Source organism: Heterodontus francisci, chromosome 18, assembly GCF_036365525.1.
Source record: "Heterodontus francisci isolate sHetFra1 chromosome 18, sHetFra1.hap1, whole genome shotgun sequence".
Taxonomy (NCBI): domain Eukaryota; kingdom Metazoa; phylum Chordata; class Chondrichthyes; order Heterodontiformes; family Heterodontidae; genus Heterodontus; species Heterodontus francisci.
Genome location: NC_090388.1, coordinates 46,375,421 through 46,401,305, shown reverse-complemented (window position 1 = coordinate 46,401,305; position 25,885 = coordinate 46,375,421). Strand labels below are relative to the sequence as shown.

Genomic DNA, 25,885 nt, shown 5'->3' with positions numbered 1-25,885 from the left:
TTTCCTTTGCATACCTCTACTCTCAATGGCAATTAGGAATGGGCAATAAATGCTGACATAGCCAGCAATGCCCACATCCCCTGAATGAATTAAAAAAACCATGACTCAGCACTTTGAATGCATGAACTCCTCCATTGAGAATGGCTAACCTCATGGAGAACCAGGTGCAGCAGCACTCAGAGTGAATGCAGGAGCAAAGCATTGACATGCACAGAATGCATGCCACACTCTGTAACATTGACTGGCCAGTGGCGCTAGTGGTACAGAGTTGCATGGAGTGGGCACCAATTGTGCCCCAGCTGCTGCTGCCCTCTAGCCATTCGGAGTGCTATCCAAAGGCTGGAAGAGAATGAGGGTGTCACTCCTCATGGGTCGCCATCATCATCATTGGCCTCCTTGGCGTCTCTGATTGAGGGACCATCTATGTAGCAGGGCCCAGGGACGGAGGCTGCTCCTGAATTGATCTTCTGGCACTGGCACCTCCACCATGAGGAGGACTGCCACTTGCATCTCAGCCATAAGCTGAGACGAGTGAGCAGTCTACCTCCACCTCATCCAAGGTCACTGTGGAGCACCGCGTAGAAGTAGACGAGAGCAGAGGCCACCACGTCAGGCAGAGCACTGAGTGGTTCACTGTAAATGTGCACTTTGTCTCTTATTCAGCATGATGTTAATATTGACACATGATGCCAGACGTGTGAGCTTCCATTCTCTAATGACATTGGAAAAGAGGGAAGCGGTGGTGAAGAGATGGATCCTTGAAGAGGGACAATTATATCTCTGGACAAACATGGATCATTGGCAGTAAGAGTTGATCTATTCCAGGCTGCGCCTTCAGTGGGAATGTTCTCACAGGCAGGTGCAAGTAAGTGCCAGACCAATGGCATCCTCCTGGGTTAGAAGGGCTCAGATGAAACATATGGGGTGGCACAGTGGTGCAGTGGTTAGCACCGCAGCCTCACAGCTCCAGGGACCCGGGTTCAATTCTGGGTACTGCCTGTGTGGAGTTTGCAAGTTCTCCCTGTGACCGTGTGGGTTTCCTCCGGGTGCTCCGGTTTCCTCCTACATGCCAAAGACTTGCAGGTTGATAGGTAAATTGGCCATTAGCAATTGCCCCTAGTATAGGTAGGTGGTAGGGAAATATAGGGACAGGTGGGGATGTGGTAGGAATATGGAATTAGTGTAGGATTAGTATAAATGGGTGGTTGATGGTCGGCACAGACTCGGTGGGCTGAAGGGCCTGTTTCAGTGCTGTATCTCTAAAACTAAAAACTAAACTAAAATATCTCAATCAGATGATACAAAAGCAAAATACTGCCCCCTCCACAATGATGGCCTGGCAGCATTGGCCACAAATCATTTTAATAATTTCATATATCTTCCTAGAGCACCTCCATCTTGAGGCACACTCGCGCTCCTGCCTGCTGCAGCAGCGCCCACCTCTCCTGTTAGGGCTGCCACAGGACATCGCTGCAAACCCTCCCATTGGGCCAGCTGGGTGCCAGTTCTGCTTAATTGGACAGTGCTTCCAGAGGCAGCCTCTTAATTGGCTGCTTCCGGTAAGATTGCACAGAAGCTCGGCCAGGCATTACCAGTGGGGTCAGGACTCGATTTTGATCCTGACCTCAGAAAGTCTTCAAAGGTGGTAAGATTCCGCCCACTGTGTCCAAGAAGATGTTGGCATTCAGTAGAATTCCTGGGCACTGAAATGAATCATCAATTGAGATAAATGCCCTTCAGTATCTTCCAATCAATATTATTTAAAATCCTCTCCTCAATCCCACAGAGCCATAATACTGTACTCGGTGACAAGTGTACAGCATTATTCAAGGTGATGAAGGGACCACACTAAATCCCCAGCAAATTCACCAACATCACATAATTATTCAAGAAGAGCTACAATCCTTTCAGAAATGCCTGAAACAGACATTCTGGGACCATCCTTTTAGATGCCATCTAATACATCATTGATGAAGACATTGAATGGGATATTTTCATCAGTGATGCATTGATGGCATTGTAAGGGACAGTGTCAAAGTGTCTGTTCTGAAAGAATTGCAGTTTCTTTTCGCTGATCACAGTGATATTGACAAGCCCATGAAATAGTCTAATGAAAAAACTAAGCTAAATCTTGTTGAAACAGTACGTTGCTGTTATCTGATCTTTCATCATTTTGAACTGCAGTTTAACCAGGCTGCAACAAAAAGGTCCAGCCTCTTTAACCAAGTGTTTTTAAAGTCTGTGAGGTGCTGTGACAGTGCCATTCATTAATTTTTTGATGTTGACATTACTCTGTTTGTACTAGGACTGCGTGTGCTCTTTATTAACCTCTACCTCAGCACGGTTCCACTAGGGCAGCTATGTCACTGCTGTCTGAATCACGTGACCCTTTTTAACGGGTGACAGATTTGTGTAAATGGAAGATGCCCTGGGCCCCTCTCTCGCTATTAACAAGAGAACATCGAATCTTAGGAATATGCAAATGCTAGCTTCAGAGAACAACAAGAGTAGCTACACATTTGCAATGCAAATATCTATGTGAGATGTCTGTTTTTATCATTGCTCACAGTTCTTCCACTGCATTTATCCAATTGCATAAAAGAGTAAAATACAATGTAGACTCATCTGGAAAGCAGGGACTGTTAATGCCGTGTAATTACAAGCAGGCAGTAGTAGTCCCAATGAGCAACTCAAGAAGCTGATCTTAATGAAAAACTAATAGTGCAGGCCCAGTGTAGTTAAACAAGCACACAATTCGAATAATTAAGTTAAATTTTAGAGAGGTGAGATTTAAAAAAAATAATCATGCAGTTAAAGTAGTTAAATGGAATTTGTTTTACTTTAGGATATATTTTGTACCTCAATACTGGCACTTAACTGAAACAAAATGCATAATTTTGCAGCCATAATATAAAGGAATAAATATGCTTAATCCTGCTGCTCTCATGTGGGGCTTATAGCAATAAAAATATCCTGTTAAGGAAGGCAAAATGGGCATTTTCTTATAATTTACATCTAGTATCACTGAAGACTGATCAGTAAGAGACAACATCCCTGGTTTATAAAATGAAATGATAATATGACTCAATTTCAGTGTATGTGGCTTCAACATTTTATAGACCTCAGGGCTACAAACAGATGCTTTACATCCATAATTGCTCTCCTTTTTTAAGGTCTTTGGTTCCACTAAGTTGATTTGAGGTTTACAGCATGTATAATTAATGCCTGCTTTGTAGTGGAGAGTGACCTTATTTTTCTTTAAAAGCTGATCTCTCTCTCAGCTCCCCCTTTCTGGGTCATGCCTCTTCTCCCTAGCTTCAACAGCATGCATCTGCAAACTGTAGGCCCAGATGGCAGAGCAGGGCTTCATACCCCTAAAGGCACCCCACTTGCCAGAGAAAGGGTGGTATCTCTTTCCCTGGAGTCCACTGTTAATTCTGTGCTGGGACTGCTTGCATATAAAGAGGTATGGCTATGAGGTGAATGTTTGATGATTATTCCTCTCAGCCATCAACATGCTGTACTCAAGCTGCAGTCTATTTCTTGCTGTGTTTATAAACAGTAATCATTGAACCAATAGATTTAATCATTATTTTATTGCATACAATAATGTGAAAGAATAGGCTGTCATGTTTCTCAGCTAAACACAGGCAGGGGGCAATAGTAAATAATGACAAGGAGCACAGAACTGAGATTGGCTGCTGACATGACAACAGCACAGGGCACAAACATATATCATTTACATCAAAAGAGACAAAACATTGTCCAATTTTTAAAAACAATTTCATCCGAATACTGATGTAGCTTTGACCAGCATTCAGTGGTTGGGGGGTGGGGGGACGTCTGCAGCCAGCTTGCTCCTGTGTTCATCTGAGCTCCACAAACCACACAGGGATCACCAGATAACAATCAAGTGCAGGAACCCTGAATGATTTGTTTCCCTCCCGGAGCCCAGAGAGGCAGATTGTAGCATTCCCCACCACTTCAAGTGCTTCAGTTGCATCAGCCACCTCAGCAGAGACTGGCGAATGAACCTCGGAGATTGCTGGTGTGCATAGATCAGGACTGCATCATGCAGTGCAATTACCATCTGAGTTATCAGTTGGTTGTCCTATTAAATAAACTATTTTTTACTTTTGTAAATTGTGCATCAATACAAAATATTTGATAGCTGTGCAGTTTTGAGGCAATAAAAGCAAAAATATTCTGAAACAAAATTTAGAGAGATGAAAATTGTTGTACAGAAACACAACTTATTTGAACTCAACTATTCTATAACACATGAAGGTTTCTAACACTGGGTCAAAAACTAAGGAGGCAAGAGATGATAGTGTTTGCATTTGCTTTATATTCAGTGATTGCCAGAAATATTTGGTGTATTTCAGTCAACCTCTGTAACTAAGATAAATTGGATTTCGGTTCAAATCAAAGGGGCCTAGATTTTGTGATATGGGTGCAATTTAGCACCTGCTGGTTAGAAACAGGTTGTAAATAAATTCCATGAATGGTTTGTACCCAATTTTTTTGAAGTCAGCTCATTAGCACAGTACTGGGTGCAGATTTGGACAGTTGCAGGGTGCAAACTGGAGGAATGAACTTGAACTTTGGCAGTAGCGCAAAATGGACAATAATGACCCAGCAGCCCTTCTTACACTCTACTCAATCAATCATTTTTTTACGTTGCCTTAAATGGAAAAGAAAATCAATCAGTCAGGGTGTAAGACTGCCAATTCGCTATTATCCATTTTGCACTACCTGAAGACTAATTTCTACCCATAGTGGTGGGAGTGAAAAATTGTGTCTATGAAATTTAAATGGATGGAGATAATTGAAATAGAAGGGCTGATTTTAAACCTCTGCTGGGCAGGGATGGTTTAAAACAAAACATCGAGCAAGGTTGCTGCATTCCCACCTGGCACCATTTTCTCTCTCAACTTTGAAGCCACCCAAGGCTCCCACTATAATCAGGCAGGCGCCTAAATGAAATGTAAAAGTTGCAGCCTGATGACATCAGAACGCTTTTTAAAAATCAGTATTTGGGGAGGAGGCCTGCAAACATGCCCGATAGCAGCGTGCCAGAAAATGGGAAAGTTAGTTTTATTTTTTTACTCTGCAGGAGGATTCCTTGGAGGCCAGGTGGTGTATGAGGTAGGGGGGATTTTCATGGAGAAACCACTGGTGCTCATAATGGTTCTGGGAGCAAATACAATGAGAATAATTGTCACAAAGGCTCACAAAAACCAAAGTACTAGATGAAAAAAAAGATTTCAAAGATGACACATATCAACATCATTGTGTTCTTTCCATTATGTTCTGTACTCTTACCTGGCAATCCCAGACACCCATTTCACATGGGCGGGATTACAAGCAGACACCTTGCTCGCCTGAATGTCAGAAACAGATTGCAGGACACCCCATCCCCAAAATAAAATACTAAATGTAGCTCTTTTCACCATGAAGCAGCGCTTCCAACATCCATGTTCCCAGCCATGGGAAATTACACACACAAACTCACAGTCTGGATCACAACCCACCCTCGATCAGGATTGCCTGACTTGTACTCAAAATATTGAAAAATCTAGGTTATGGTGTCTTTTTGTTGTATGAGTACTGCCTTGCTGTGCAAACATTCTCAGAACTTCTTAACTCCTTTCTTGAGAAAGAGTGGGCTGACAGTTATGTATGACATATGTTAGCAGTATTTCTCTTAAACATCAGTTTTGAAACAATACACCATAATTTATGCAACCATTTCTTAAAAACATTTTTCCCTCCATTTTCTCTATTGGGCCTTGAGACTTATTTCCAGGACATGGACGAGCTGCTGAGAGCTGCCTGGTGAAGCTAGCAGTGGCCCTCAGATATGTGTGGAAGGACGGCAATCGGGTTGGGAGGTACCAGTGGCTGGGGAATTGGTGTCAGCAGCTCAGCACTCCTCTCCTGCCAGCTCCACATTCAGCTAAGTATATTTTTTAAACTTAAGGACTGCCTATTAGGCTGCACATAGCCCTATTTCTCCTGGTTGACAACAAATGCCTCAGGGCAAACAAGTGTTAGGCCCTATTTGCATATGCAGAGTCATGTTTCAGGCACAGGCACAGGCACTGCACCCCAATCTTTTGGCTTTTACCGATATGGCGGGCAATGCACTTCCAGCTCGTAATGAGCGTGTGCTTCCTGCCTGCCATATTGGAGGCTTAGAAGGCCATTTAGTACCTGAAAAACAAGGGCTGCACAGCTGAATTTCAAGGTTACTGTCTTCTGGTTTTCAAAACAGTATATTATATACACAGCAAAGCAAAACCTCACAATTCAATATCAAAACAATGTTGTATTAGTCAAGTAGAAATGGAAAAAGGGTGTTATTTCGGACCAGCTGCAAAGCTCAACCAAAGCTTTACTTTTGTAAAAAGTAAACTTTAAGAAAAAGACTCAGGTGTGGCAGTGCTCGCTCATGCATCCTGCACGGCACATCCCCTTTACCATCAACACAAATCAGTTCATCAAAGCACAATTAAATGTCCCTCAGTTTTAAACTAACATGCCATATGTTGATCCATACTGCAGTTGGACACAATGTTCATGTGCCAGACTTGCATAATCATTTCACTACGTGCTCATGTTAATTAGCAAGCAATAACATTTCACCTTGTCAACAGTCCTATTACCAAATCGATGAATACTCAAAAAATATGTCCATTTGAGCAATGTTCCATTACTTATATTACAAAGCTCCTTTTTCAGTAGTCATTTAATCAAGATCCTCACACTCAGCTGAATGAATAACTCCCTATCCTGCTGGGATGAATAGATACCCATACAGATGGCAGAGATTCTTCTTGAATACAAATGATAAGGAACCTGAACCTATGCTCTGTCATGTACACACCCTTCTACAAATATTTATATAGTAAATGAAAGGATTTGGACTTCTGTTATGTGACAACTATATTACATTTAACACATCATACCATTAGTATTTGACATATTTAAAATAGAAAGCATTTACAAAGCACAGTAACAGCTGTTAAAATGAATGACAAATTTTGCATATAATTTGTTCAGCAATATATTGCTTTCATAAAGCTCAAATATGTATTCAATCTACAGAAGTCTTTTCATAAACATTATTGAATGAGGGGCTAGTGCATGTTTGTGCATAAGTATACAGAGGCCATGTTACATTGCACTGGAGACATTCTTACTGTATACATTTCTTTCAATAATGTTAGACACTAAAAAAAAATAAAAAATACAAACAATATTTCCCTTTCCACAAGCCATACATAAAAATTGAAGCTAACATTATTAATCGCCCAGAAAAGTTAACTGCGGTTCAAAGTAGCGCAAGAATGGATTCCAAACTAGTCTCTGTTTACCTTTATAAACATGACAAACACTCTGCATCTGAAATGGCTGCACCTCAGTAAATCCCATCTCAGGGTCAGTGATATGTTTCATATTGACACTGCTATAGATGGGTGCCAGTGTTAACAGATAGGAAGGCCCACCAGCTGAAACCTTGCCCTCCACCTCCTGCCTTCTCCCTCCCTGTAACAGCTGCCCATCCCTGGCAGAACTTAAGATAACTTGATAATCAAAAAGATAGGTCTGGTTTCCTTTATATTTTAATCCATAATGTTTATCATCAAACATTACCATTTTATTGTTGGGAGTGGGGGCTGCTAACAGTTTTGGCTCCAGTTTACAATTATAAATGCAACACCTTACATTTCTATACTGCTTTTTGTGCAGGGAAAATGCTTTGCAGAGTGGAAGAATAAATTGGATGCTGAGCAAGAGAGAGAAAAAGGAAATAATAAAAAGGTATTAGGGGGTGTAGCTAAAAGACCAGTTGAAAAGATGTGGGCTTGCAGAATGCTTTCAAAAGCAGGGAAGCTATCATAGCACAGGAATTTAGAAAGGAGGTTCCAAAGGCAATGGCATAAGGACTAAGAGGATGGCTGCTAATAATGGATGAGGTAGCAGGGTCGGAGTAGGCTGGTGTAAGAGGTTGTGTGGGAGGCCAAAAAGCTGAGAGAGATAGTGTGTGTGAGACCATTGAATGCATAAATAAAGATCTTAAAATCAACCTGCAATTATGTGAGGTGCCAGTGGAGATTGACAAGGATATGGATGATGGGAGTGCATGACTTTGCGTAAATGAGGACTTGGAACAGGGTACGCCATTTTAATTGTGGAAGCAAAGAGACCTGTTAGGAGAGCAATGAAGAAATTAAGTCGCAAGATGTGTTCAAGAACAGTGGGGAAGTAGCAGATGGAAGTCAGTGATATTATTGAGGGGACCAAGCAGTCTTGGTAGTAGAACGGGTGAAATAAAGGAATCTCAGTTGCGGAGCTAGCAGTACACCAAGGTTCCATATCTTCTGACATAGCCTAAGGTTGCAGCCAGGAAGGTTGATGGCGGTAAGGTCAGAGCCGTGTAAGGGCAGGGGGGGGGGGGGGGGCGGAGAGCCAAAGAGGAGGGTTTTGGTTTTCAACAGAATGAACTGGAGAGAATTTATATTCATAACTGGGATATAAATCATTCAATGTAAATATATTCTGAAGGCACAAAGTAAGGCCCAAATACACATACATGTACCAGGTTTTACTACATGTATACAATTTAATATCCTACATTACAACGAGTGCCAAAAGCACTTCATTGGTTGTAAAGCACTTTTGGATGTATGAAGTCATGAAAATGCAAGTCGTTCTTCCTTTTGTAGCCACATCAAGATTGCTAGATAAATCTATGTTTCAAGTGTGCGACCGTGACAGCTTTATTCATTTTGCACCATCTCTCGATTCAAAAATAACTCCTTAAAAACTGAGGAGTCAGCACGAATCCCTTCTCACAGCTCATCATTGTTGAGCATGTTAAGAATCACATCCAAAAACTCATCCCATTTTCTCAGCCAGAGTTTCGTGGTTTCAGTCTTCATCTGGACAGACATAGCACTGTACCTGGGAAAACCAAAAGAAAAGGCAGTAAATATCCATGCAGGTCATCAAAATAAATGTTAGTCAAAAGAAGCAGACATGTATATGTGAGAATAAGCAAACTGTCTAATTTGTTTTTGTATTGCCCACAAGAAGGACAGACCATAAAATCATAGAAATTGCAACATAGGAGGACAATTGGTTGGTACAATTTCTTTAACTGGAACTGACCACTCTAATCCTATTTCCTTAGACTTTCCCAGTATTCTTTTAATGTTTTTCTTTTCAAATACGTATTCTGTTCTCCTTTAAATCATGCTATATCATCTCAATAGATACTCATGGTAAAGCAATCCATGTTCCAATAAATCTCCATGTGAAAAAAATCTTCCAGTGACCCCTTGTACAATTCTATGACAGTTGGCCAGTGAAAAAAGAAACAAGCTGGCATGGAAGCAGTGGCAAATTATCATTCTTGTGGTGGTGTACACCAGAATTTTGACCCACTGAGGATGAAGGAATGGCAGTATATGTCTAAGTGAGGACCGTGTGTAACTTGGTGATGAAGGTGTTCACACAACAAATCTGTTCTTATCCTTCTCGGCGGTACAGGTTACTGGGCTGGGAAGTGCTGTTGGAAGTAAACTAAAAGAGTAATATAGTCTTTTGTTTTGTCATTTGATCCACTCTCCTGTGGACTCAGAGGACAATTAACAAGAGAGAGAGAATGGCGATGAAACTGGTCGTTGCCAGTATCGCAAAACAGGCTCATAACAATTCGGCAGCCGTTTTACACTGCTGTTGATTCACTATGAATTTGTGAAGGCTTTGGCATTGCTTTCCCAAAAGTGTGGTATATAAAGTGCATAAAGATATTCCCACAAGATAGTGGCACATTTAGGAATTCATGGTGTAATAATCTTACTATAATTTCTCTGGCAGTTCCTGAGTTGAATACTCAGCCTGCCCATAACCCATTGGTACAGAGAAGTATCAACACTCTTGCCTTTAAGCTAGAAAGTTGGGTGTTCAAGCCCCACTCCAGACCACATAATCTAAACTGATACTTCAGCACAACACTGAGGGTGCTACATTGTCTTTCAATAATTCATGAATCCATAGCTTTGTCCAGGTACCTATTTATAGACAAGCAGGGGAATTTCATTCCCACCCACTCCCTGTGTCCTGGTCAATACCTAGCCCTCAACCAAAGTAGATTAACTGTTTGTGGGATCTTGCTATGCACAAATTGGCTGTCACGTTTGCCTAAATAACAGCAGTGTGCATACTTTAAAAAGTAATTCATTGTCTGTAAAGGGCCCTGGGATATCATGAGAACATGAAAGGCACTAGCTATATGCAAGTTCTTTCTTTTTGACATGCAATCCAATTTTTTTTTTAAAAAAAGAAAATTCTCTAACAAAAAGTGCACATATGTATGTAATGAAGTCACTAGATGGCTTGTCACCAAACTTAAGAGGATGATACTGTTGCATTGGTATGGCTGGTATGGTGTGTACATGTTGGCAACAGCGCACTGATTTAATGATGGTTTGGCTGGGCCAGTGGGCTGAGCATTGAGGAGGAAATAGTGGAATCTCCAATCCAATCTACTTCTGATAGTGAACAAAAGTACTTTTTTTCCAAAATGAAACAAAATATGTAATTACTTGATTGAGCTCAAAGCCAATTGCTTCAGTGTAGTCAACTCAGCTTTTGAACCACCTATTCCCATGAAAGCTTCATAGAAGTCATACGATAAACCACGAGCCCCAAAAACAGCTGGATCATCAGCACTAATGACCATGGGATGACCTTCTGCCATTAAGGCTGCAGCTGGGTGATTTTGTAGATTACTCACCAGCATAAGCACCTACAATAAAGAAACCAGCAAAAAACATTAGCATTACAATAAATTATGTCTTCATTATAGGCAATCAGTAGGTGGTATTTTGTACTTTTGGATTTTTAACTCTTGAATTACTGTCCAAAAGCACATTTTTCTTATGAGGAAGGAACATCACCTGCATTAGATAGTACTATATTCAGATTTACACACTGTACCCTCAGAAATATATAGACTACAGGATTTAAGCAAAGTACATTACCCAAGCAGACTGTGAAATGAAAAATTATGATAGAATATGGAACTTTATAAACGAGAATTTAAAGTCAAGTACTCAATTACTTGATTCTACTGCTGAAACAGCTTCCTCTACGCCCATCCAATACTAACCAGGACACAGTAAAAGCTATATGCATACACACAAATGGCAAGATTTCCACCGTTTGATTTTAAATGTATTCTTTACATGTGTGCTGACAATTTCACTATGAACAGCAAACAGTAGAGATCTTCCTCTTATATTTCTTTACATTTCATTGCTTTCCTGCTGAGCTTTTCTGTACCTAGCACTGTCTCTAGCAGAGATCATCTAATTCAGTGCTGACTGGGAAATGAAACTGGAACCGTCCTGATGTGCGTGGTCCAGTACCACGTGAGGCAGTATATTTCCCCACTATGCCATTATGGGAGATGCTCCTAATAACTGAATAAAACTTGATTTGGTTAAGATAGCTGCATTTAGACACCCATTTCTGTTAAACAAAAATGTAATTAAAGCAAAGCATTTTTAGGGCTTCATGAAACTAAATGAATTCCTCCCTCTCCCCACCTCAGATTAAAAAAATCATTTTATCTGGTCTGCCCATTTAACTGGCATGCTATCTGCTGAGATTTCTGTCCATGAACACTACACATATAAGCTTCTCCAATTTTTGTGGGGGGAAAAAAAAAAAGAGTGGGGATAAAAAAAGTTAAAAATATTGAACAAATGTATAAATTCTACCTATTTTATCAGGACCAAAATTGATAAGATGCTGCCTTTTTTTTTTCTTATTTATACTTTCTCCTGTTCCTATAGTCTATAACCCGAATCTTTTTTGCTCCTCGTGTTCAATTTTTCTTTCTATTTCTGTTCTGAATCATTCTTTCTGTGACTTTCCCTTTGCTTCTTTTATTCTCACTTTATGCTTCTTAAACATTTCATTTTTGCTTTCTCTGCTCACTTTTACTTATTAAATTTCAAGCACCTTTTAATTCTTCCTTCCTCATTTTCAGTCGCCATTTTCCTTTTGAGCTTGGAAACAGTTCTCTTCCCAATTTGCACTGTTATGTATCCCACAAAACGTATAACATTCAAGCCCACGTGAAGGAACTTATACAGGAACAGCTATTAGCTCCTTAGTGTTTTACCTCTGTGGAAATGGTCTCATGCAGAGGTCATTTGTGCAGAGAAAATTGGCTAAAGCTTTGTTGTTGCCAAGCTTATGCTATTGTCAGATATGTCCTTCTTTTGAAGACTTGGTCTTTTCAAATTGTATCTGTTCTGCTGTAGTTGCTGATTCATATTGTGGTACAGCATGACAAATGCCTCAATCCTCCAATTTCTTTTTAAAGTGATCACTTTTCATGTGCCATTCAAGGAAATTAAATACATACTGCCTATTTCATCGCAGCAGTATCATAGCAAAGCATGATATTTTGCCTCACCCAGTATCCATATGTATGTATTTTTGAACAGGGTCCACTGTATAGTGATAACCAAGAATGTGAACCCTGGTTGATATCTTCTTCTCCACCCAATACCACCCCCACCCAGTCTAGTAATAATAAAACAAGAAAGGGAAAGCAATAATGTAATGTTTGGAATACGACACACAGTGAAAAAAATTGGTGCAGGTACTTATTCAAAAGTGAGAAAATAACAAGATAAACTATCATTTTGCATTTCAAAATTTAGCTGTTTAAGCAGAGACTGGAGTTTTGCTTTAAAATCAGCACAGATATGAAGGTTTTCCTCCAAGGGGAAAGGTACTGTTGTACACTCAAAATTTTCTATGCAATTGTTATACCAGCACCTGGTTTGAGATTGGACACACTTCCAATGGCACATCAAGCTTTTTGGAAAACTGTTTTGCCACTGGATGCTTGTTTATGCTGTAGCCATGGCCTATTCGACTTGTGTTCAGCAGCAGGGCATCCAAGACGTTTTCATCTATGCTCGTACCTTCCCAGTCTACAATGGAAACCAGCAACAATTAACGATATCGTACAAAAAGATATATGCTTCTTCCTTTGGATACAGAGAGGTCACTGGATGAGGCAAGCTGTATATTATTCTTCTCTGAAAGGTCACAGGTTTGAGTGCCAAGGCCGCTTGTCATTCAAATCTGCCCATTTCAAGTGGATGAGAAAAGAGGCATTCCTACTGCCAGGACGCCTTACAGTAACTGGCATGTATCATGTCTCCCATCAGCCATTTACAAAATAGCAATGGCAGTAAATAGTTCAACTCCCAGGCAGCGAGAAGATCCATGTTGGATAGTAATCTGCAAAGAGGCAAACTAAGTACAAACCAAAATTCAATTTAGAAAATGGTTAAAAAGTGATAAAACATTAGTTTATTATTTCTGTATAGCATCTGATTTATTGTGAGGCAATTATTAATATGCATTTCTTTTATACTTTTAAAAAAAAACTTTCTTCGTGTGCATCTCACCAGTTTCTCCTGCATGAAAGAAGTAAGGTAGCTTAACTCCCATTTTTGCTGGAATTAATAGCTCATTCTTGAAATACCATAGCGGGTGCCCTGCATCTTCTTGACCAACCTGAAAGAAGTTAATGCAATTTTTGTTCACATTTGTTTTGGGATGTTCAAAGTACAGAACTCACAAAAGATACTTCATGCAACAGCAAGGATATGCCTCTCCATTAATGTAACACAAGTGGCCAGGAAAGTGTCTGAAAAATTAAATACCGGTAATACTTCTATTAAATGTTATAGTCCAGAAAGCTAGTTGGTGTAGGATGATACATACTGAAGCCAATCTTTACTCAGTCTTATAATTATTTACAAGGTGAAACATTACAAACATATACCTCCTAGTGCAACCTCCCATAGTTTCAGTAAGTGTCTCTTCATATGTGCTCAAGTAAAACCTCAATTAATGCCCTCCACCTGCACATAATTAAACACAACTGAAATACAATTAACATTAGACAGGATTAAAATCATTCAAGCGTCACTGCTATAAAATTCAAGCAAGACAGATTCAAGCCTCCTCCATTAGCTGAGCTAGTAAATGAACCAGCCAATCCAGAAATGATTGATACAGACGAGGAAGGTCCCAGTTTTGATCCCCAGTCTTTTCTGAGTCGGGAACTGTTCTCAGCTAAGGCATCTTCCCAATCTATATAACTTAGTACCACACTGCATATTGCATTTACTCACTGCCACTGATTTTCTGATAAATCACTGCCCAATACAACTTAACTCAAAGTCAGTACAGAAAACGTAAAGGAGACTATTGAGTCCTCCAGCACTTTTCAGAGATAGCACATTTCCAACAGTGCAACCATACTGGGGCATAAGATAGAAAATAAAAACAAGAAATGCTGGAAATACTCAGCAGGTCTGGCAGCATCTGTGGAGAGAGAGCAGTTAACGTTTCAGGTCAGTGACCTTTCATCAGAACTGCATAAGATATTTGATTTAACACTGGCCATTTCAAATCCTGCTGCCAATTACAACAATTTGAGGACTAATACCTTTGTGATAACTTTAACAGGGTCTTGCCTTCAGCGAATGCTTCCTCCCAACCCCAGATTCACCAAGCAAATAGAAATAAAAACATTTTTTTAAATAAGCAAGCATTAAAAAATTCAAATTTCACTCCTTTATACTGGATTATAATGCTATTGATTGGATTTGGCAGAGACAATAAGAATGATTTGTTTTGAGACAGTTAGTCTGTTTCCAGTATGAGAATCGTTTTGTATCTATGAAATAGAAATCATGTGGACATATAAGTAGTCTAATCAGCACACAAAGGACACTAATCTTATAATGCTGCGAGCAAAAGCCCCACCTTCAACAGCAGCACTCTAAGGTAAATGAGGTATTATTGGCTGAACTTTACAGCGCCCCCCGATGTCAGGGGTTGTGGCAGGGGTGGGGGGCTGGATAATGCTTCTGGCAGAGGCCCACTACGGGCCTCGATGTCAGGAAGGCCTGGTCTGGTTTTAGCAGCGATGAAGAGGCTTCGTGGCGGCCCTGCTGCTGCTTGGCGACAGGAGCAAAATTTTAATATTTAAATGTATTTAAACAAATGAATAAATTACTTACCCACTCCCACCATCCGTTCTGGATTGCTATTGGTGCCGGTGGCCGGCACAGCTGCGCCTTTGGATACCTCTCCAGGGATCCAAGATGGGACACTGGCGGGGAAGGGGAAGCAGGTAAGTTTTTCAGTGCGGGAGGTGGAGGGAACGTGTCAAAGTAATTTCATTGATGGCGGGGGGGGGGGGGGGGGAAAATGGTGGGAAGGGGTAATGTTTATAGTTTATGAACTTTGTGGGGGCGGGGAATGTCAGGTGGGCAGGGGAAGTGTTTTGGGGGAGAGGGCAAGTAAGCAAGTAATGCATTGCATGGTTATTGTGGGGGGGGGGGTGGCTGGGGAGAGGGGCAAATTAAATGTGTAATATTTTTGGCAACATTTCTCTTCAAATATTTAAATTACATGGAAGGACTCGACACCCTTTAAAAATGGCGCCTGCGCAAAGGCTGGGGACGGACCCCCTGCCCACTCCATGTCATCAGGATGGGCAGTCTATCCCAGCCATTTAAATGAGCAGCCGCAAAATGTGACCCGGTTTACAGCCGCCGCCAAAACGTAAAATGCAGCCCATTGTTTCCAGAAGTAATGTCTTCCATTTAAAGAGGTCATTATCTCCAGTGACTCTGGAGTCAGCAGCACCATCACAGCAAATGTAAGCACTGCAAGAGGCAGAGACACCAGAGACTTGAGTACATAATCCAGGATAACAGCCCAGTGCAGTACCGAGGGAGTGCTGCATTGTTTGAGGCGCTGTCTTTTGGATGAGATTTGAAACTAGCACCATCTGCCCTTTCAGATGGATGTAAAAGATCCAATGGCACTATTTTTAAAAAGAGGCGAGTTCTCCCTGGTGTCTTAAATATTTATCCTTCAGCCAACATCACTAAAAACAGACTATCTGGTCATTATCTCAGTAATTACTGTTTGGGTGACATGTTCATGCCAAATTGGCTGCTGCATTTTCCTACAACAATAACTATATTTCAAAAACACTGCATTGGCTGTAAAACACTTTGGACTACCTGTGTAAGGTGCTCTATAAATGCAAATGTTTTCTATTTATTTCAAAAGTCACCTTTCCCCCCCACCCCCCCACCCGACTGTTGGCTGCATGTTCAACACACCTACATTGGCAACAATATGGTCTTTCAATCAGCCATCCAGCAGGGAAGTTCTAGCAGCCAAATCACAACCTTCAAACGACTGCATGGGCACTAGCAAAGTTTTTCACCTGTTGCTCGAGTGCTGTGGAATTCACCACATATTATAAAAAGGGAAGGAGTGCAAAGCACCAGCAGCCTGCAGCTATTCTCCAGAGCAGCTTCTTCTGGAATGTACTGAGGGCATAAAATGTCCCAATGTCATTATGCTGTTATAACAACTCCTATTTACTTGTGCTGCCAACTTTCATGGAAGAGCAGTGAAATTGACAATTTGAAGTATTCAAAATTGGGAATAAATAAGATTTGTTCATTTCTGTCATACTTTATGACCGTTGTCATTAAAAATTCATAAAATTAAAAATTGATTTAAATGCATGAGTGGTGGAATATGATGCAGGAAAATGCAAGACAATTTATTATGCATCATTAAGTTTGATTTGCAACACATATTAATTTACAAATCTGGACATGTATTGAGCACTATTGGATATAATGGTATCATATTCTATTATTTCTCCACTCTTCCTGCCCAATACCAAACTGCATCAGTAGATAGTTTATCAGAATCTAATGAGATACCTGTCTGGACGTATGGTGAAAATTTGTACTACCGATCCACATTTTAAGAATTTCTCACTAATTTTCTCCCTTTCCCTCAGGAAGGCATTGACACTTTGCATTAAAAAATGCATCAGGGAATTTAATGCAAGCATATTAAAAGTGTTTGTATGGGAACCATGCTGATTATAGAATATGCATCTATGCAAAATGTTAATAGACATTTCATGTAAAAAAAAAATCCCAAGAAGCTTCACAGAGGCATAATATGGGCACCGAGATAAAGAAAAAGATATTGAGGGTTGACAAAAGAGGTGGGCTTTAGGGGGGCTGGGGGTCTTAACAGAAGAGAGGGAGGTGGAGTGGCAAAGGGTATGGGGAGGGAATTATAGAACTTGAGACCAAGGTGGCTGAAGGCACAATCATCCATGTTGCAATGAAGGAGATGTCAAAGGAATGCAGAGGCCAGGGAAATTGTACGGCCAGTGGTGTTTACAGAAAGGAGGAAGGTTGCGAACATGAATGAATATGTTCAAAATAAGTCCAAAAGATCTTATTGTTCAATTTCTCCATATGTGTCAGTTATAGTTCCTGGCTCTCCAAGATGCTAACATAACAGCTATCTCCACCCCTCCACCTACTGACTCCAGTTATCAGTATATAGATCAGAAAGGTGAGCAGGACCTCACAAAGTACAGTCATAGGTAACAAACACAAGCACCAACTGTAAAAGAATTCAAAGTCTTTTTAAGATTTGCAAATTTATTTCATGTGCTCAAATTCCTTCATGGAGTGGCCCCTCCACCAGACATTTAAATCTTGCAACGTTCCCCACCTGTCTCACACAGGATTGCCCCTCAGAACCACCCCTCAGCTCCATCAATACTAGTCATTTTTTAGGTCAGCATATCTCTGTCCTCTTGAATTTATCCAAAGATTCCTCCTCTGTTCTGCTTCCAAGTCTCCCAAGAACCCTTTTCTTGGGTCAGGCATCTGTCCTCTTTCTCCTCCCATTCCCCTTCCCACTCTCCATTCTATTTTCCTAACCCTGTCAATCATTCGGAGATCTGCTATGGAAATGCAAGATGTATTAAATATTTGAATGACATGCTTTAAAAAACAGTTAATCTATTATGTCTTGTTTAATAACAGGATGTATAACAGAAAACAACCTTCAGTAGGTAACTAGTCTGAAACATCAGCCTGTGGTTTCATATACTGATTAGCCCTAACATCATAATTTCCTATATCTATGCACATTCATGCTGAAACATAGAAGGACTGTATGGGAAACAAGCAACTCCAAATTCCAGTAAATAAATACAGGAAAGTCTTGGTTTTTTTTTTTTAGGAAAAAAAGGATTCTGGATCAGAACAGTTGAAATAACAAGGTGAACACACCATATCAAACCCTGCCACAGTCTCTGGGAATTTCTTGTAAAGTTCCATGGCCTCATTTATGCCAGTTTTAATTTCGGAGTTGTTCCATTTCCTAAGAAGAAATACACAAGAAATGTCAGTGGCATGTGCAATTAGGGCAAAATAAAATGTTGTGCAATAAAAGAGATAACAGATGTCATCAGAGTGGAATCATGGCCATTACTAGAACCAGGATTCTGAAGGCTTTATTCATGAGTATAACTCTAAATAATATCACTCACTCCCCTTGCTGGCTCTCTCTATTAACTGTCACTGTCCATCAGGATTTTCATTGCATTACTTTTCTGCTCAGTCCTGTCTGCCCCCCAGTTTTCTGAGTTAGCTTCCCCTACCGCATTAGGTCACCCCATGCCAAACGTGACTCCCTACAAGATGTTGCTGGCTCTCAAACTGCAGGTTTTGTGCAAGATTAATGTAAACACTGGGGTTTTTTTGGGGGGAAAAACCTGGGTAGCCTGAAGATTCATGTTTTAACTGGGTCTGACTACTGCAGGTCCTCCTGGGCCTAGTAAATGTGCTATTTAGGTAGCAGGGTTATGTTCGTTAGCAGTGACTATGTAATGCAACATCATGGCATCAGCACTTAATACATGTGCATTGGTCAAAGTGTCACAGCCGGCACATGCAAAATAACAAACCCCAGAAAGTAGCCACGTTGTAAGAAGACCAGCTGCACTACCTACTAATTAGCGTGCCAGAAGGATGTAGTTTGGTTGCAGTCCAAAGACCGGGCTGCTGTATAAAGGCAGCTTGAGAGTGATCGCCAGTTAATCATTGCTAAGCATGTCAAATTTGATGCCAACAAATGTAAAAAGTGGCATTAGGTTGACCTACTTTCCACCTTCCTGTCCTCACTCAATGCCCACATACGTGCACTTCCTTCAAACACTGGGGAACTGTGGGCACAACTTAAACATGGCAACACAGACAGCAATAAGTATGGAGTGGTGCCTGGCTGTGAGAGGCAATGTCAGTGCCCCATTAATGAGCCATTAACAGGGATGGTCTTAAGGTCAATAATATTAACCCAAAATATGACGGCAAAGATGGCATCTGTAATGACGTTATTTCAATCCTAGCTTGGGGTATTTCCTGTCTCAAGAAAACATACAATGCCAAATGGGGATTTTTTAATTCATCGATTGGAAACAGACATTAAACATTTTAAAAGGAAAGCTGGGATCCTACAGTTAACTTTTAAAAAGCTGGCAGCTAAAATGGCCAACACAATTAGCGTCTGAAATACCTCACATTCCAGGACACTGAATTAAAGACACATACCTAACAAGAATCCCATCCAGGACAATGCTTTGGCTAACTGAGTAGATTATCCATATCACTCTCATAAGTGGGACATTCAAAGCTATCTTGAGGCAGTCATGAGTGGAGATGTTCCTCCAGGGGGTAAACACTGACAATACCACCTGAGACAGGTTTGGGTTTTAGACTTTGGACCCCATTAAAAACAAAGGGGATTGAGAGAACCATGTGACTGGGAGTTTTGTTGCACACAGAAGACAAGCTCCTGAGACTTTGAAACAGACAAGCTTTGAGTGCTAACCAGGCAGAACCCCAGGGGGCTGTGTGTGAGTCTCTCTCTAGATAACATCGCAAGTTTGAAAACCATCTGCGACTGTCGACCACCCAAGTTACAGATCGCTACAGACAAAGACACCAGGGAAAGAAAGCCACTTACAATTTTGTCTCCAAGAAAACCCTGAGACAGGTGGGCCAGCCACAAAGTGCACTTCTACCAGCCAAAGACTTCAAGATCACAACTTCAGCTGGAAGACAACGGAATTACCCAACCCCACAGACTGTATTAATTTTCACTTTCACTTTCTGGACTCTAATCCAAACCAAACTATTTCTTATCTCTCTGTACTCTATCTGTGTGCACGATTCTCGTGTGCGTGTGAGAGTGAAAGTGTAGCATCAGTTTATTATTTTTATCTAGATTGGGTTTAGTTTATTTCCAAGTACAATAAACTCACCTCTTTCTTGTTTAAACTCAAGAAAACATGTCAGATTGGTTCTTTTATGATCACAACAAAGGTAAAAGGTAAAACACTCACAGAAGTCTTAAGTACATCACTGTTTTAAGAAAGAATAAACCTACTGCACTCAAACAAGGAGGAGGACAAGAGGGGAGCCTTGTGACTCCTCCTCACTTGATCGTAACACCCGTTTCTGTTCTCTTTCAGTATCTCTAAAAAAACGATGCATCAGCCAATGTTTATAGCTGGCTAGTCAATAGCACTAACGTGCCAGCTATAAGCAGTGGGAACTGCGTTCCCACCAGTGCAGTGATAGCAAAATGGAAATTTAATACGTTTTTTTTTTAATTCTAGAGGATTCGATAGAATCAATATGGAAAAACTATTTTCTCTGGTTGTGATGCAAGTGATGAAGGATCATCAATACTAAATTGCAAGTTGAAGAGAAACTTCTTTACACAGAGGTCTGTGAAGCATGTAATACTTTGTCACAGGAGTGTTCGAGGTATACTTTAAGGGAAAATTGAATAGAATATTTGAACCAGATGATGATTCAGGACTATAGTAAGAGGAGAGGGCATTGGGATTAGTTTTGAATTGCTCTATCAAAGAGTTGACACAAGAACGACTGGCTGAATGGCCTCCTTTTATGTTGCAAACTTCTACAGCACAAGGTGAACTTTGATGCCAACTTTAAAAAGTTCCATACAAATTTAGGAAGCACTTGAACATGACATTGAGGGTGGGAGGTTGGAGGGCAGGGACAAACACAAAATGGCCTCAGAAATGATCATTCATTTACACTCTAACCAAGTGAATGGTGGATGTCCTAAGAGAAGTCCGAGAGAATATATATACTGTTACGAAAGTACTTCCATTTTTTGTTAAATTTTGAGGACTTGCATTTTATTTGGTAAAACTGAAAAGGATTCCATGGATTTTTTTTCACTGGGGTCATTGAAAGGACTGAGAGGCCTTGTTTGCAAACATGTACTGGAAGTCACCCGTCTTCAGATAAATACCCAGCAGGGGCTTTTTGCCTTTAGGGAGATGTCTACAGAGAAATGACAGGTCAAAATTTATAGGGGTCAAGAGGCTTGACTCTTGAGATATTGTTTTGGTTTTGCTTTGGACAGTCAGTTAGCATTTTAAAAAAACAGCCAGGAAAGCAGTCACCCCAGATCAGCCTTTTCCATCTCTTTGAAAAGCTTGCCAGATTGTCCATCTCTTTGAGAAGCTCTTAGAAGTGAGTATAAGTAATAAAGAAATTGATGCTACATTCGTCTTGAAATGCCTGTTTAAAACCCCTGTTGCGCCATTTCTCCTGAGATGCTGGAAAAACCTGCCGGATAAACCCTTGACGCCGTCTGAACGAATTGCTCCAGAAAAAGCTCCCAGTCACAGCCGTCTACGCGTATTTGGGACACCAAACCAAAAAAAGGACAACTGACATCTTTCCATATCTTCTCTTTTTTCTTCAAGAATTAGCAAGTATTTAGCCAAAGTATTCTTTGTCTTTTTATTTTGTAACAGAGCTCTAAAAAGAAAATCTCTCTTTTTCAGTTAACTGGCATATGTGTGCGTGTGTGTGTGAGCGGTTAAGATAAAAGGGAACTTTCATATTTCACAGTGTTAATGCTTTGCTTCATCACTGGTTATGTCTTGTTTTACAATAAACTGATAATGTTGTTGTTTATTAAAGAAACCTGGTTGGTGAATTTTATTCTGGGATAAAAATAGAGTCTATGATTGACTGTATCGATAACTGGGTAAACATTTAAATATATGTTGGGACCTGTGGAGAAGTGAAACTAGAAGAAACAGTGCACTCCTCCTGCCTCGGTCGTAATACTACATAAAACAATACCAAACAAATAATTACAATACAGAATTTCAGTCATACTGTCTCTGTCCAATTTAAACTTCTTCTTCTTTGGCCTCCTTGTCTTGAGAGACAATGGGTTAGCGCCTAGAGGTGGTCAGTGGTTTGTGAAGCAGCGCCTGGAGTGGCTATAAAGACCAATTCTAGAGTGACAGACTCTTCCACAGGCACTGCAGATAAATTTGTTTGTCGGGACTGTTACACAGTTGGCTCTCCCCTTGCGCTTCAGTCTTTTTTCCTACCAACTGCCAAGTCTCTTCGACTCGCCACTCTTTAGCACTGCCTTTATGGCTGTCCGCCAGCTCTGGCGATCATTGGCAACTGACTCCCACGACTTGTGGTCAATGTCACAGGATTTCACGTCGCCTTTGCAGATGTCTTTAAAGCGGAGACATGGGCGGCCGGTGTCTCTGATACCAGTGACGAGCTCGCTGTACAATGCGTCCTTGGGGATCCTGCCATCTTCCATGCGGCTGACATGGCCAAGCCATCTCAAGCGCCGCTGGCTCAGTAGGGTGTTTATGCTGGGGATGTTGGCTGCCTCGAGGACTTCTGCATTGGAGATATGGTTCTGCCACCTGATTCCAAGGATTCTCCGGAGGCAGCGAACACGGAATGAATTAAGAAGTCGCTCTTGGCTGACATACGTTGTCCAGGCCGCGCTGGCGTAGAGCAAGGTACTGAGGACACAGGCTTGATACACTCGGACTTTCATGTTCCGTGTCAGTGCGCCATTTTCCCACACTCTCTTGGCCAGTCTGGACATAGCAGCAGACACCTTTCCCATGCGCTTGTTGATTTCTGCATCGAGAGACAGGTTACTGGTAATAGTTGAGCCTAGGTAGGTGAACTCTTGAACCACTTCCAGAGCGTGATCGCCAATATTGATGGATGGAGCATTTCTGACGTCCTGTCCCATGATGTTCATTTTCTTGAGGCTGATGGTTAGTCCAAATTCGTTGCAGGCAGCCGCAATCCTGTTGATGAGTCTCTGCTGACACTCTTCTGTGTGGGATGTTAATGCAGCATCGTCAGCAAAGAGGAGTTCCCTGATGAGGACCTTCCATACTTTAGTCTTCGCTCTAAGACGGGCAAGGTTGAACAACCTGCCATCTGATCTTGTGTGGAGGAAAATTCCTTCTTCTGAAGACTTGAACTCATGTAAGAAGCACCCTGAGGCACAGTGTGGCTTTCGAGCAGAGAGATCCACCATTGACACGCTGTTCTCTCTTCGCCAGCTACAGGAGAAATGCCGCGAACAACAGATGCCCCTCTACATTGCTTTCATAGATCTCACCAAAGCCTTTGACCTCGTCAGCAGACGTGGTCTCTTCAGACTACTAGCAAAGATCGAATGTCCACCAAAGCTACTAAGTCTCATCACCTCATTCCATGAGAATATGAAAGGCACAATTCAGCATAGACTCATCAGAAACCTTTCGTATCCTGAGTGGCGTGAAACAGGGCTGTGTTCTCGCACCTACACTGTTTGGGATCTTCTTCTCCCTGCTGCTCTTACATGCATTACATTTAAACACTACATTATAAATCAGTGTTTTTACATACTGATATATAAAAACTTCTGTCATGGTTATGGGAAATAACAGAACTAAATGATGGATGTGTTCAGAGAAAACAGCATGCATCATAGGTCTAAGTATCTGAGCATTCAGTATACAACGTCCAAAACAATTGCAGATGTGTGTTACAGTATTCACTTAAGTTACAAGTTTCATCTTCCTTGCAATATTAAAGGCTAGAGTGTTAAGTATTAATCATTAAAACTAAAGCTGTATTTTACCAACCAAGGCATTTATTACATATTTTTTTTAAAACTTGGCTGTCTCAATTTGCCAACCTGTTGGTTGTCTCACTGATTTCCATGGCCAATAGAGTTCATTCAAAACAGCAGACACCATTAGCACATTTGACTGTACAAAAGAGTCTTTATACTGTGCCTTCCATTGCTTTCAAAAAATTGTGATCAGATGTGACCCTCACAATCATTTCAGCTGCAATAATTGCAATTAAGTTACTGTTAACAATGAGAAAAACAACTGTCAGTACAATCCCTGGATTTTTAATAAGGTGTAACCATGATCTTGTGTGTCAGATGCTCAAATCTAGAACAATTATAAATCAGATAGGACTTTATTTAAATTGTGCCGGTCACAAGTCCAAGGGCATCATTGGCACACTGCCTTATCAAACACTACCATTCTTATTTTGAAGCATATGGCATGCAACATCACAAACTCTGCTACATGTTAAAAAGGTGATCCTCTCAAGTTTACCAAGTTAGATCTGAAGCTTAAGGGACTAAAATCTGACAAATGGCGGGGCAGGCTCGAAGACATGTGTCATCTACTCCTGCTCCTATTTCTTATGTCATCACAAAGAGTGATCCCATGCTGATGCAGCATTCCATAAAGTCCGAGGAAACGGTTTGAATTTGGATCAGAAGGTTGTAGGTTCCAGCTGATGCCCAAGAATTTGAGTTCATAAAATAAGTAGATACTCTAGTGAAGGAGTGCCTTGTTATAAGTTCCATCCTTAGGATGAGATGTATAACCATGCTTCTTGTCTGCCTGTTTAGTAATCAGTGGAGTCAAAGAATAACTGAGGTATTCAGATCAATATTGTTCTCTCAATCAATACCAAATGCAAATTAATTGCTCATTCATCTCATTGTTGTTTGTGGCATTTTGGCACATGCAAAATGGTGGTCATGTTTATTTACCCAACAGCCTAGCCTGTGCTGAGCTAGTTGATCTCATTCAGGATGGCAGGGGATACCACAGTTGTTTCCACTGATCCCAGATGGAAATATTTCCAGAGTTACAACTCCTGATTTCTTCTACTGCCCCCTTCTTGACATGGGATCACATTGATTTGGGTAAGGCTCAGCTGTGATCTAATGTTGTGTAGCAGAATTTCTAGTCAAGTTAAATAGGAATATTTTGTAACATCAGGCAGACAAAAGTACTAAATGATCACATCCTACCTGGGTACAGAAAAAATGACTTTGGTTCCCATGAAATCAGGATTATCACGTGTGAATTGTCTGGCAACCTCCTGGTAAGCCATAATGGACCATGCCTTGTCATGTAAGGTTCCATCGAGTTCATACACCTAAAACAGATGTCAAGTGTCAATCAGATGACCTTACAAAGGAATCATAGAACCTGCAGTAGAGCCAGTTTAGCTCATTGTGCCTTTGAGTGCTAATTCTCAATTGGAATTGTCTTTTGAGCTGCCCTTCCTTGCTATCCCTTTATATTCTTCCTTCTTAAATGCTTATCCAATGACCTTTTAAATTATGCAATAAAGGCTGATTGTCCAATCAGGGGTCCAAAATGATACAATCCACTGGTAGCATGGTAGCCCAGCCCCACTAAATTCCATGGGTCAGCTCATTTAAAGATAGTCTTTACATTTTTTGCAGGAACCATTTTCTGCACTGGGGAAGTAGAGACTTGAGAGTACAGCAGCTCTTGAAGGGCTGCTGCACTTCATATACAGAGACACCTAATTTTAGTGTGAGGCTGACTAGACACAGTTGGAGGAGCTCCCAGAACTGTCTCCTTCATGGAAAAGATTCTGAAGTGTTATGGAGGAGTTGGCCCTGAAAAAAGTGTCAATTTTTGAGGCAGAGGGAAATCCTGCAAATAGAGCCAAGGTACTGTAAACGTGGCAGGAGGTGGACAATCATGTGAATG

The 25,885-nt window shown here is 40.9% G+C and overlaps 1 protein-coding gene across 1 annotated transcript in view; it reads right to left on the bottom strand.

Annotated features, from left to right (window-relative positions):
- Positions 1–3,577: 3,577 nt before the first annotated feature.
- ada2a (adenosine deaminase 2a) overlaps positions 3,578–25,885 on the bottom strand; it is a 78,788-nt gene continuing 56,480 nt past the window's right edge. The window contains exons 4-9 of the mRNA XM_068050655.1: positions 25,171–25,298; positions 18,249–18,339; positions 13,509–13,617; positions 12,868–13,025; positions 10,617–10,819; positions 3,578–8,970 (exon numbers count right to left, since the gene is read on the bottom strand). Coding sequence (XP_067906756.1) covers positions 8,859–8,970; positions 10,617–10,819; positions 12,868–13,025; positions 13,509–13,617; positions 18,249–18,339; positions 25,171–25,298 — 801 coding nt within the window. The 3' untranslated portion in view covers positions 3,578–8,858. The remainder of the gene's footprint in view (positions 8,971–10,616; positions 10,820–12,867; positions 13,026–13,508; positions 13,618–18,248; positions 18,340–25,170; positions 25,299–25,885) is intronic.